At 40.0% G+C, this 12330-nt stretch overlaps 7 protein-coding genes and 1 non-coding gene across 8 annotated transcripts; 4 read left to right on the forward strand and 4 right to left on the reverse strand.

The window, feature by feature from the left end:
- Positions 1 to 308: 308 nt before the first annotated feature.
- On the forward strand, positions 309 to 1283 carry PHO80 (Pho80p; the record flags this gene model as incomplete). The annotated part of the gene is made up of 1 exon (XM_022609850.1): positions 309 to 1283. One exon carries the CDS (start codon positions 309 to 311, stop codon positions 1281 to 1283), a length of 975 nt encoding a protein of 324 aa, XP_022466205.1.
- A 3070-nt stretch (positions 1284 to 4353) lies between these two features.
- Positions 4354 to 4971, reverse strand: PML1 (Pml1p; the record flags this gene model as incomplete). Its single annotated transcript, XM_022609851.1, has 1 exon — positions 4354 to 4971. The coding sequence occupies one exon, from the start codon at positions 4969 to 4971 to the stop codon at positions 4354 to 4356; it is 618 nt and encodes a 205-aa protein (XP_022466206.1).
- A 1007-nt stretch (positions 4972 to 5978) lies between these two features.
- On the forward strand, positions 5979 to 6947 carry CTK2 (Ctk2p; the record flags this gene model as incomplete). The annotated part of the gene is made up of 1 exon (XM_022609853.1): positions 5979 to 6947. The coding sequence occupies one exon, from the start codon at positions 5979 to 5981 to the stop codon at positions 6945 to 6947; it is 969 nt and encodes a 322-aa protein (XP_022466207.1).
- Positions 6948 to 7009: 62 nt separating this feature from the next.
- On the reverse strand, positions 7010 to 8100 carry BET4 (Rab geranylgeranyltransferase BET4; the record flags this gene model as incomplete). The annotated part of the gene is made up of 2 exons (XM_022609854.1): positions 7010 to 7987; positions 8098 to 8100. The coding sequence occupies 2 exons, from the start codon at positions 8098 to 8100 to the stop codon at positions 7010 to 7012; spliced, it is 981 nt and encodes a 326-aa protein (XP_022466208.1).
- Positions 8101 to 8299: 199 nt separating this feature from the next.
- Positions 8300 to 8911, forward strand: MAD2 (spindle checkpoint protein MAD2; the record flags this gene model as incomplete). The annotated part of the gene is made up of 1 exon (XM_022609855.1): positions 8300 to 8911. One exon carries the CDS (start codon positions 8300 to 8302, stop codon positions 8909 to 8911), a length of 612 nt encoding a protein of 203 aa, XP_022466209.1.
- A 321-nt stretch (positions 8912 to 9232) lies between these two features.
- Positions 9233 to 9305, reverse strand: KNAG0Itrna1M. Its single transcript has one exon. It is a non-coding gene; the product is annotated as a tRNA-Met (tRNA).
- Positions 9306 to 10268: 963 nt separating this feature from the next.
- MSG5 (tyrosine/serine/threonine protein phosphatase MSG5) lies at positions 10269 to 11558 on the reverse strand (the record flags this gene model as incomplete). Its single annotated transcript, XM_022609856.1, has 1 exon — positions 10269 to 11558. The coding sequence occupies one exon, from the start codon at positions 11556 to 11558 to the stop codon at positions 10269 to 10271; it is 1290 nt and encodes a 429-aa protein (XP_022466210.1).
- A 211-nt stretch (positions 11559 to 11769) lies between these two features.
- Positions 11770 to 12327, forward strand: KNAG0I01810 (uncharacterized protein; the record flags this gene model as incomplete). The annotated part of the gene is made up of 1 exon (XM_022609857.1): positions 11770 to 12327. The coding sequence occupies one exon, from the start codon at positions 11770 to 11772 to the stop codon at positions 12325 to 12327; it is 558 nt and encodes a 185-aa protein (XP_022466211.1).
- Between the last annotated feature and the right edge of the window lie 3 nt (positions 12328 to 12330).

The following is a 12330-nucleotide window of genomic DNA, read 5'->3' on the forward strand; positions in this document are numbered from 1 at the left end:
ACCCCCTGCTTCAGTTGTGCGTGATCGGACAGTGTTTTTGACAGTTGACAGAATACACAAAACTGTTCCTTGTTTTTCCCGTTTAGCTTTAAGTCAGTTGTTAACCGCCAAATTATGTTCCATGAATCTGATTTCAGAATTTCATCTCACAGGTAGTTCTCCATAAAAATAAAGCGTACGCAATCCAAGCAGTTCACTTTTACTAAAGATTTGAAGCTATAACGTGTTCCAAATACACTCTATTTCATATCTTTACTTTTCATTTAATATTATTTTCAAGGGATAGAATCTTTATTGCGTGGAACATCATGGCTGAGGGGGGCGTAGCGAAACAAGCTAACAGAAATGAAGAAACTACTGGGTGCGAAATACAGACTGTTTCTCTCCCATCGAATTTTTCCCTTTGTTCGAGATATGACTTGATTGCACTTATTTCCAGAATGCTGGTATTCTTGATCCAAATCAATGACGATGCAGCGCAAAAGAAGACTGGACTCGCTGATAGCGGGAAGGGGGAAGCCACTGACGCTGCAGATACGGACGGCAGCTCGGAAACTAAATTGACTAGGTTCCATTCTAGTGTGCCACCACCAATATCAGTGTACAACTACCTTATACGACTGACAAAGTATTCAGCTTTGGAACCATCCGTGCTGTTAACGTCCATTTATTACATTGACCTTCTTTCGAGCGTTTATCCTGCATTTACGATAAATTCGTTGACTGTACACAGATTCCTGTTGACCGCCACGACTGTGGCAAGTAAAGGGTTGTGTGATTCATTCTGTACTAATGCCCATTACGCTAAAGTCGGTGGTGTACAAGGTAGCGAGTTGAATATTTTGGAGAGCGAGTTTTTAAAAAAAATTAACTATAGAGTACTACCGCGAGATGACAACATTACATGGTGCAAGTATGAACATCGTGCACATGAATTTACAATCTACAATAAAGCAGCACTCACAAATGTCTCAAAGCCTACACATACGCAGAGAAACAGCGGCTACAATGTGTTGCAAATGTATTATCATAAGATTATACAACTGGTCGGTAAGTTTAGCTCAAGTCTAGATAAGTCCAAAAAGGCAAACTACGTGTTTGAGAACGTACCTGGTATGTCCTCCGCACTGTCAACAGAGAAAAAACCTGCATTGAAAAGACATTTGGATCATAACGATCAAAAAAACCAGCCAGACTTTATTCTTGCTGTTAAAAAATCATCAACCTCCCCGTATACCTTCAAAAAGCATGTCACAGAAGAACTGAAGTTCCAAAAGGATTGAAAAACATTATTTTGGTTCTCAAGTTTTCATCACATATATATAATAATATCCCGCCCAAATTTAACTACATGAAAAAAGGAAAACGCTTTCTCATGACTGTAGTACAAGTGTAGCATTATTACTTTCATCTAAATCGGTTGTATATATCCAGTTCACTCGTCGTTTTTGTTACATTGAAACTTCAGGGAAATGATCTTACAATTAATTGACAGCCACTCGATGTACATTCTGTAACCATACATAATTTAAGAAGTGTCTAAAGAAAGGTCTCCTTCTTCTCACTTAGGTCCCATTAATTGGTGTGGAAAGTGGGCTTTTTCCTTTGACAGTCACTCCTTTTAATCGATCGACGTCTTTATGGGGATGAAGATCGTAAAGCATCAACTTTTTATCAGGGACAGTAATTGCGGTTTTGTTCAGTTTCTTAAGAGCAAAAATGGCTCAGATCTCTGCTTGACCCAAACGCTGTCTTTAGCGAAGTTACTTGGTCAATAATTTTACTTGCGATATCTTTAACATCTATTTCTTTCTATGAAGATGATTGTTGATCGATATTCAGAGAAGCTACAAGGCTTAAGACAATTCTGCATGGTCTGGCTATATATGTAATAAAATACCTGTGGGGAGCACGTATCAAACAAATCCATCAACCGGGATTACAGTGTCTGGTGGCGTTCGTGTAACTGGTGGCCAGTCAGTTAGTTTTGGAGACTCCCCCAATATGTACTAATTATGCCAATTTTTAATAGATAGTGAAAAAGTTAGTTTTTTAAATACGTGAAATTTTCTAATTTCTCTGAAACATATAGAAAAAGGTAAAGACAGTTTCTGTTAGGATGATTTGTGGGAGTCCCCGAATATAGCTGGCTGGCCACCAATTATACAACGGCACTGAACACTGTGAACCCTGGTAAGGGAATTGCTCAATAAATGCACCCTGTAGATACTTCCGAATCATATATAACCTGGCAATGCAGTCTTGTCACAGACTTTGAAGCTTCTCTGAAAATGAACCAAGGAATACAACGGGAATTAACCAAGAATAACTAATTAACTAATAATCATCGCAAGGTACAACCAACGGGTCGACTACAGTATACACTTAGAAAATAACTAACAGTAGCTAACTTATATAACTAGCTAGTCTAACCTGTAGATTTCTAAGACTATAAAGGATGTCTTTAACTTCGGAAGACATAGTGTATATGATAAGTGACGCACTGGTTCACCCTCTTATATATTGTACATAAGTGATGAAGACGTAAGGTCTTCATCCAACAGAAAACTTCTTCTGCTATATCTCAGTTTGCGTCGGCATACTTTGTCTGTCACGTGCAATTCGTACTTGATGATGTGTCACAGGTTTACTTCCTGCACCCCGTCGCAACAGTAGCCTGTGGGAGTGAATTACAATCAGACCCCCTTAAACCCAAGCTTCACTAAGTGTTGTGTGGAAAGCGTTTGTAAACCAAAGGCTCCTGCACACATCAAGCTGTATAAGATAAAAACATGTAAGTTTATAGCTTCAGAGCTACAAAAGCTGAATATGCTGTAACAGAAATACCACTACTCTACCCAATACTCCTCTTGGGAAACAAAATTTCAAATTTCGTATCCTATGATAAACAAAACATTTTTTTCGTGAATAATGAGTGGTTAAAATTTAAAATATTAACTACAAAATAAATCAGGTGATCTTTTAAGATTATTTATTAAAATTAATAACTTTAAAATAATATCAAATGTGTGTGCAATCAAAACAAAATTATTGTTAATAAATAAATATAACCTTGTCACTATAGAGCAATAATGCAGATTTGTTTTTTTTGTATGATGTTATTTGTTGGTTCGTAAATGAAACACATCGTTGAGGACTGTTAACTTGAAGGAAAAAACCGACACAACACTTAAAGATATAATTGCACTGGGTGTTGGGATATTGTTGGGATAATGCTTAAAATGCCAACATTACCGATTTGTTATCTATTACCCAAAATGGAAACATCCTGAGTTTGTCGATGAGGTGAAAAACCTTCTCACCTATAAAAGACGAACGTATGTAAAATAGTACTGTATATTACGTATCTACCACTGAGTACAGTGAACAAAATCTACTATGGATTCTACCCTTAATACTTCCTTTATACAATCACTGGCTACACTGCAACACTGGGTTAGTTTTGTAAAGGTTATTTGTATATTGTTTATACTCTTTTGTCATTTAACAGGGACTCAATACATTGCCTTTCCTATCTCATTGATTATGCTATCATTTCCAACCCATCTGGTTTCACTCGCGTTCATCAAATGAGTCTAGTAAACTACACGGGAGCTTCCAGCTCGTTGAGCTATAAAATCAGAATATGATCCCTTACGGACTGTTCTAAAAGAAACGTTTTCATGCAAAGAGCTATTGTCGAGATAATCTTCCTATAGCTTTACACAACACTTTATGTAGACTTGAGCCTGCAAGTGACGGCTGCAGGGACCCTAGTAATTTCTACATCTGCAGCCAGTTGGGGCCGTTGGGCTGTTTCAACCCCATGGGCATATCTGTCGATCGATTGAGTGATTCTACTATCTCCTACAGAAGGACACCTGGGATTCAACATAGTTTGCAGTTATGGGTTTATTGATTCTGCCGGTCCCGTCATTAGTTACCTGTTCGAAATGGCGCGTTTATTGTGTTTACTATGCGTAGCTGGTACTTCATTGAGTGGTGTGACGGTCATTGATACCTCAGATATTCCCACAGGAAGACGCACAAATTTCAACACAGCCCCCTATATCACATCCTTTCTTTGATTACGTAGGCAGTTTCCAAAATGCCGAAGCTCGGGATTTCCGTAAGCGTATGCGGTTGCTCGAAAAAGACGCAGGAAAAGCTTCAACGCATAGTCACACACATACATACTCAATCGAGACAGAAAAAGACATACACGGAGGGTGTGACTCTGTTTACAAACAACGGAAGTACCTTGTAGGTATATGCTGTTGAATAATAGCTTGTCTCAGAAACCAATTGCCTAAAACGATAACGCCTAAACCATTGGAAAAGGTGTGTACAGGTTCACACTGTCAAAAACATTAGTTCATAAGCAGATTCAGTGGCATCTGCTGAAAAGTATATTATATCTTTATTATGCAACTCAACATACCGACTTTTTGGAAGCGGTGATTCATTTAATGAGGTCCCGTTGACAGAGTCCAGGTCAATTATGTAAGGCACCAATTTTGAATCCTTCTCTCTGAATTGTATCACACAATGCTGCTTGGAACAGCCTTCATCGGACACTCCAATGTCGCAGAAGAACTGTTGACGAGGAGTGTCATAAGGTAGATTTGAAGGCAAGTGACTGCCCACTTCCCTACCTATCAAATAACAACTTTGAGATTCTAACCGATATTCGGCAATTACGTTCTTACTCTTCCGATTCAGCAAAACCGCTTTGAAGATTTGTCGCTCTGTAGGCGGTGTGTATGTTGCCTCCCAGTATTGATGAGGCGAAATTGCATCCGCTGGTTTCGTGTACATTGAAGTTGTTCCCTTTTTACCACGCGCATCGCGCTCTAACAGGCCGGAAGGTTCAAATATAGGTAACACTGCTCTTCTTGGTGAAAGGTCCCTAAAATTGGATTTGTGGTAGTTACCTGACTGGGAATAGCGACTCATATTGCTTTCCTGCATTTCCTATTTGTGTGTAACATTTCTCCCCCTACTATGCTAAGATACCTCAAGGGCAGGGCCTTGTTCAATTTCTTAAAATAAAAAAAAAGTTTCACGACGTCAGTTACTCCTAGTTGCGCAAGTTCAGCAAGTCGATTATCTAAAAAGAGCTGTTTTGGGGTATTGTCTAAATGCCAACACACCGTTTACTAAGTACTATCCAAAATGGAAACATTGTATAGACAACATGTTCTCCTAAAAACGACGTGTTGGTATATAAAAGGAGAACTTATGTAAACACACATGCATTTACCCCATTGATCTCACTGAAGAAAAATTAATGGTAAATTCTGAATCTACAATGAATCTAATTCAACCACTACTGAGCTTGCAACAAGCTGTTTACTTTTGGGCTACGTGAGAGGTTAGGTAACTTGAAGAGTTTTACACGAGGACCCTATTTGTCAACTAGACGTTGTGCCCAGACTGACGAGCTCAAAATCCTCGCTAGGCACACTTATTGGTCCCCCCAGTAGAATGTTTTGGTCTAATTATTTTTAAATACGCTATTCATACATCAGAGAAAAGAGATAGCCTTCTTGTCCACCACTTCACTGCTTTGTTAAAAGTGTCATGTTAAGCAAGAATCAATTTGATAAAATTTTGCTTTGTCTTTATACTTCACTGTTGCTAGGAAAAATCTGCCAACCGTGTTTTGCATTGTTGCTGAGAATTTTTCGAGTAGTGATATCAGCATAGATGTAGAGGGGCTAGGGGCAGTGGAATACATTGTTAAGAGCAAAGGCTCTGTGATATGGCAGAATCCGTAAACTTGAAGAAGCCCTAGCATTTCGTCGTCATAAATGATTTTCAAATATATTTGAAAAATTTAGCGAACTTCTTGTGATACTTCCATAACTAGACGTGTAGGATGCGGCTCGGTAAAACTAACAGGCTTACAGGGAACCGGTGCGTGTTGAAGTGGAATTGAGAGCGGTGAGGCAAAAGTCTATTTGGTCTGTAGTAAAATGTCTGCTCAATTTGAAATGCAGCTCTATCTTTCCAGACCGTATTTGACTCGACAGCAAATACTTTGTGCACAGAAGAACACCATCCATGACCGCAGGTCCTATAATAGAAAGAAACTGCTCATAATTAAGTTTTTGACTGACCTCACTTTGCAGCTGAATCTTCCCAGAAAGACATTGGAGACGGCTATCTACTATTACCAGCGCTATCATTTATTCAACCTGTTCGAAACAGAATTATGCTATACTGTAGCAACAAGTTGCCTTGTTTTAGGATGCAAACAAGCGGAAACGTTCAAAAAGGCAAACGAGATCTGCACTCTGTCTTTAAGACTCAGAAAAATGAGTAATATAAACTCTGAGGTGCTGGACGCTTTCAAAAAAAGGATCTTTCAAATCGAACTGCGAATACTAGAATCTTGTGGGTTTGACTATAGGGTAAACAATTATGTTCACATTGACGACTACATTTTTAAATTTGGCAAAACATATGCTCTGGATGTGAATATATGCCATACAGCATGGATTATAGCGTACGATGTGTTAAAATTGGATCTTTTACTGACAGTACCGCAGCATATTATAGCCCTAGCTACTTTGAAAGTTGCGTGCAAGCTTTTGGAGAAACCAGAGAATCTTTGTTCCCAATATGAAATGGGGAATACCGATAGAGACTTGATAAATGAGGCATACTTTAGCATTATTAATTTTTACATTAATGCGTTCGACCTTTGCGATTTAAAAGACAATTTACCCTCATATATCCCACCCATTAGCATAGAGAGGTTTATGGTTTTGAAGGCCAATAGTGGACCGGAAGAAGGGCTGACTGAACTGACTGAAAGTGATGTCGGGTCCGACAGATTCTTGGAGGAGCAGAGACAATATTCAGTACGTGAAAGAAGATATGTGCTATCAACTGACATAATGCGAGATGAGGTTGAAGCTTTGAAGATATCGGGAAGATGACTAAAGCAAGGATCATATTTACTATACACGCATTTTAATACTTAAAGGATAGAAATATACCCTCACTGTTTGGATAAAAGGTGGAGGTACCTGTTTTTACGTAAAGGATCCATTACGACGAGTTTCTCCAAATACTGGACTGAATGCGATTCAAACCCAGGCGAAAGTTCCTTTTGTCTTTGTTCTATTACCAACAAAATCTTCAGACACCAGCTATTGTCAGAACCTGAAAATTCGATGTCGTCGTCATTGATCATCAAGATGTTAGTTGTCATACTCTCCAAAAATCTGATGTACTGCTCTTTGCCCAAAATACTCTGAACCAAAGGATAATTGACAAACCAATTGATATAAAACCAGACAGATTGATCTTCGGCGTCCGTAAACATAGCGTTGGTTAGGTAGTTTATTTCCTTCTCCATAAATTCTTTTCTATCTTCGATTTCACCATTAGCGAACATGCGGTCTATCAGTTGTACTCTTTGATGCCACGCAGAAAAGTTGGATATGTTGTTGTTAATTTTTTTTGAGGCGTAAGCTAGCTCTCCGGCATCCATGCTTTTACCAGTTATATTTTCAAGTTTGCCGACGACCATCCTTCTGTAATGCCAGCCATGAAAGTTTCGGGCGTCTACTTCTAGCAACGCACTCACTATATCAAGCTCTCTTTCCCAAACAGAAGCGGGCGATCCAGGATAGTTGTTCAAAACCCAAATTCTATGGTTCCAGATCCAGTACACTTTAGGAAACTTTTTCAACTGAACCATGATAAATTTCAGTTCCTTATCCCAAAATTGTAGTGGTAACTCGGTTTTCAACTTCGCGATTATATCTCTTCTGTAGTTCCACATGGTGTTGAACTCAGGATTCATATCGAGCAACTTTGTTGTGTCTTCTAAAGCGGTGAGGCTGTGGTCATTTTTGTCTCTACGGTCTAGCGTTGAGTTGACCAGCGAGCTGTATACGTCGATTTTCATCCGATCCTTTTCTTTTTTCTGCTTAAGCTGATCTTTTGTCCATTGTCTTCTTTTTACACCGTGCTGAATATCATAGAAGTTGTGTTAGTAGATGATGAGGGAGTCTTTGAGGCGACGTCGACATGGGGAAAGATACCGAAACCCCCATTATCCAAGGATTTCTGAACACATACCATCTCTTCAAATGCTGTGATTCCCGCAATGGAATCAAGGTATGCTGTGCAACAATTTAGGTTCAACCTTAACTAAAGAAAGGTTGGCATAATTTAAGTCTTTTTAGTTTTATTTTTCGCAATGTATAAAATGACCATAGACAGATGTAAACTCATGATTTAAAACAAACACCCACTTAACAGGAAACACAACTTGGTAGGAATGGAGGGGTCAATAGCATTAAAGGGTTCAACGCGGCTTATAACAGAGTTTTTTGAGTATAGTATAAGTACCATCCTTTACCAGCGCGGTGTGTATCCTGAAGAGGACTTTTCAAAGGTAAAGAAATATGATATCACCCTAATGAAAACGGTGGATGACGAGTTAAAGACATATATACGGAAAATTCTGATACAGGTTCATAACTGGGTATTGGGAGGAAAGTGTCACAAGCTGGTTATCTGCATAATTGACAAGGATGATGGTAGCGTTACTGAAAGGTGGGCATTTGACATTGTAAGGTTGGCAGCAAGAACCGAGGCGGACGGGCAAGAGGGGGCAGTTTCTACATCAGAACAGTCTGTGGAAGAAACGCGGAAACAAATAAGGGCTTTGATCAGACAAATTACAGCCAGCGTAACGTTCCTTCCGGAATTGAGTAATGAAGGTAATTATACATTCAATGTTTTAGCATATACCGATGCATACACCAATGTTCCTATGGAGTGGGGGGACTCAGATAGCAAGGAGATTGAAGGAGGGGAGGTTGTACAATTCAAGAACTTTTCCACGAATGATCATAAAGTCAGCGCTGAAGTTAGCTATAGGTTTTAGAGCATGAAAATGATGTTACATCGGTCTTTTAAGTGAAGCAATACAATATGGATTGGGACGAAAGCTAACGGCTTTGATAAAAGTCAGCTATATCAAATATGATATTTCAAATATTCAAAGTGGCATGACCTTGAGGAGTTCGCCCGCGGCAGGAGCATCGTTCTAAGCCATTTCTTTTAATTTCTATGTCCTATTTCATATATACACAAGAGACAAATATAGAATAATGGAGAACTGTTACGCTTATACTGGACTTCATATGGACGTTACCTCCTACAAGATACATTGGTCGGAACAGTGGGCAGCATAAAAATAAAAATTTGCTCCAGGGGAGGTTCGAACTCTCGACCTTCAGATTATGAGACTGACGCTCTTCCGACTGAGCTACTGAAGCTTGAATTATATATTTTTGTTGTAAAATAGCGTTAATCATAATCAATGTTTTAAGTAAACTTCAAGGTACATAAGAGTCTAAACAGTGATCAACTGTCCGTCCTCTCTATATAAAGATTATATAGAAGGAGGATATATAAAAAAAGTGAGACGAGGATTCCAATAATTGGTGACGCCGGGTCAGACCTCATTAGCTTAGGTCTACCCGTCTGTATTTGACGAAAGTCGTTTTTTTGTTGCATGCCGTGAAACGATATCTGAACTTTTTTTTAAATAGTTCACACTATTATATACAATAAAGCCTGGTCTCTTTTTAAAATGCGGTTCCAGAATATCTGTATCATTCCTTAATAAAGGCGTTGAATTAAACAATACGCTAGTTATCTATTAAACGCTTACGTTCCTTTTCATAAAACAAGAAAAACTTCCGAGAAGCCACAACCTTTTGATGATCTAAGAATGTATAGGTTATTAGAAAAAGAGACTTTACAAAATGTGCTTGCCCTCTGGATATACTGGCAACTAGAAAAAGCAATTCTTAGCTTCTGCGCTGCGACGAAAAACATACTTCTTTTATTCTGTGGCTATAGATTTTCAGTAGTAAACAAATCTCTTGCTACAAAAGAGTTATATCTATTCTGCTGCGTCTCATGACGTACTATTCTCCTTTCAGAATGTGGCCCCTTCACCTGTTTTCCCACCGTAGAGACAGCATTATTTAAAAGTCGATTATAAATTAGCTTTGAAAGCAGCTATGACAAATTTACTGAGGAAAGGAGCGTGAGAATATACTAGTCTAAAGAGAATCATATATAATCAGTAGTTTTACAACGTTTACAAAAGCATTTTTAGATATCATGCGAAACAATGTCTTTGAAAGGAGAATAGATATTAATTGGTAAGAGTACTTGCATACCAGAAGCCACAGTCACTTTCGGCACGAACACTTGGCGGTCCAACTCTCCTACTTCAAGGTGGTCATTCTATTTTGAGCGACAAATTCAGAAGGTGTCGTAGGGGTCAACTCCGCGGAGATCCCCAATGGTACCGGGTTCTGAGTTAACATGTTTGAATCTGCTGAGACTTGATGGTTGTCATTATTGCTTTGACTATTAGAGAATGAATCGTTCCCGTCCAGTTTGTTCAATACGTCATTCCACTCCATCAACTGGAAAATTAATCCCATGTTGGGGCTCACGTCCTTTGCCACCGACTTCAGTTTACCGTATGCCTCATTCAGAGACAAATTATCGTATCTCATAATGTATGCGACGATTAGCGAGGCTGATCTGGAGACACCGCACTGGCAGTGTATCAGTATCCTTTTCCCCTGGAGAGTGGCTCTGTGCATGATTTCGGTGAGCCTATTCAAATCCTCTGATATCTTCGACAAATGCGACCATTCGATGTGGTGGTACTCGATTTTCTGTTGGAAATCATCTGGGATGTATACCTGTAAATTTGGGATTTCCTCTGCAACATTAATGACGAGGTCGAAGTCAAGAATCTCAGTCAACTTGGGTTCTGAGTATAGATATATGTTCGGGTTCAATACCAAGAGGGGTCCATGTGGGTAAGCTCCCTTCGAATATATCGCTCTGTCCTCCGGATTGCTATCTGAACCATACCCGACAGTCACAGACTCCTTACACCCTCCCGTAGAAGCAGCAGCATACGTTTTCCCCGTAGTTGCGGTATCTGCTGGAGTACTGTCCTTCGAAGGTGTCGGTATGAATATATGCTGTAATTTCCCCTTCCCAAGAGGTTTTGGACAACTTCCCGCCAGCGGTGTTGTAATTTCGATGTCTGAAATAGTCTGCGACCTGTTCCGTGAATGTTTCTTGAGATTGCTCGTATTTACAGACAACGAAAGGGAATAGTTTCTGCTCAGTGTCAAACTCCCCTTCTTGTGACCGAGGGTTGAATGTATGGGTGAATGTGTACCACTCGATGGCGACTTACCATTTGTCCCACACGAATATATTGACGCCTCACTTCTTCTTTTCACTATCTGTGGCCTAGACGGCTGCTGCTGCGACGGAGTTCTAACGGGCAGAACTCTCAGGGGAACCCCCTCTTGGTTTGGGAAACTGGAATCTGCATCCATACTATCCGACAGGGCCTTCTCATTACTTTCTATCGAAAGTGACAGGTTCTTCATATTCCTTTTCTGCAAAGAGCCTGTTACAGTATTTCTCAGAAGCAAGTGCTCCTGTCGTACCTCATCAGCACTCGACGGTGGTACTGTTATCATATCCTTGTCCATACTTTGATGCAAGCTTTTTGTAGAGTATCAGATGGGGCGGAAGATGGAACACAGAATAGCGCAGCGGTGAGTAGAGCCCCAAGCCAAATAAACTAAACTTGTTTCTGGATGATTTGTACCAAAAGTATACCCGGTTTCCGATATACCAGCCTGCGTTTCTCGACAAGCAATACTGTCCCCCTACTATATAGAGATTTGAATGGAAACTGCGACCTGTTCAAGGCAATACTGCCACTTTTTTTTTTTTTCCTTGATTCTATTTGGTATATGTAACAGGGCCCTCTTTTTTGCTGTCCCTCTTTCTCTTGCTCAAGAACCAAACACGCAACACCGTATATGCCAAACACGTCCGAGACACACGACCTGCTCGAGCAGCCCTTTGGCAATCCTCTCGCAAAGAACCGTCATCGATATATATGGTATTTGCAGAAAGAGGGAAATTCGCGGGCCCGCGTCGAGACCTGTCCCAAACAGGAATCACGCTTTACTATATTTGGAACCAGCCGAGAAAGCGTGTTTCTATTTTGGGCCGCACAGATCCCGTTTCAGCGCTCGAGAGCGACGGGACGTCCCGTCGCTCTCGAGCGCCGAGCTGGGGGTGTCTGGTGTACCTGGTGACGGGCACGCCCTTCTACGGGGCCATCATCACATCTCAACACCTGTAGTCTGCGCTTTCGGAATGTGTAACGGTCCATGTGAAGAGTTGATTAAAGGGTGGCAACTATCTTCTTTACGTATGATAAATTCAAGTATGTAACTA

This window comes from Huiozyma naganishii, chromosome 9, assembly GCF_000348985.1.
Source record: "Huiozyma naganishii CBS 8797 chromosome 9, complete genome".
NCBI lineage: Eukaryota > Fungi > Ascomycota > Saccharomycetes > Saccharomycetales > Saccharomycetaceae > Huiozyma > Huiozyma naganishii.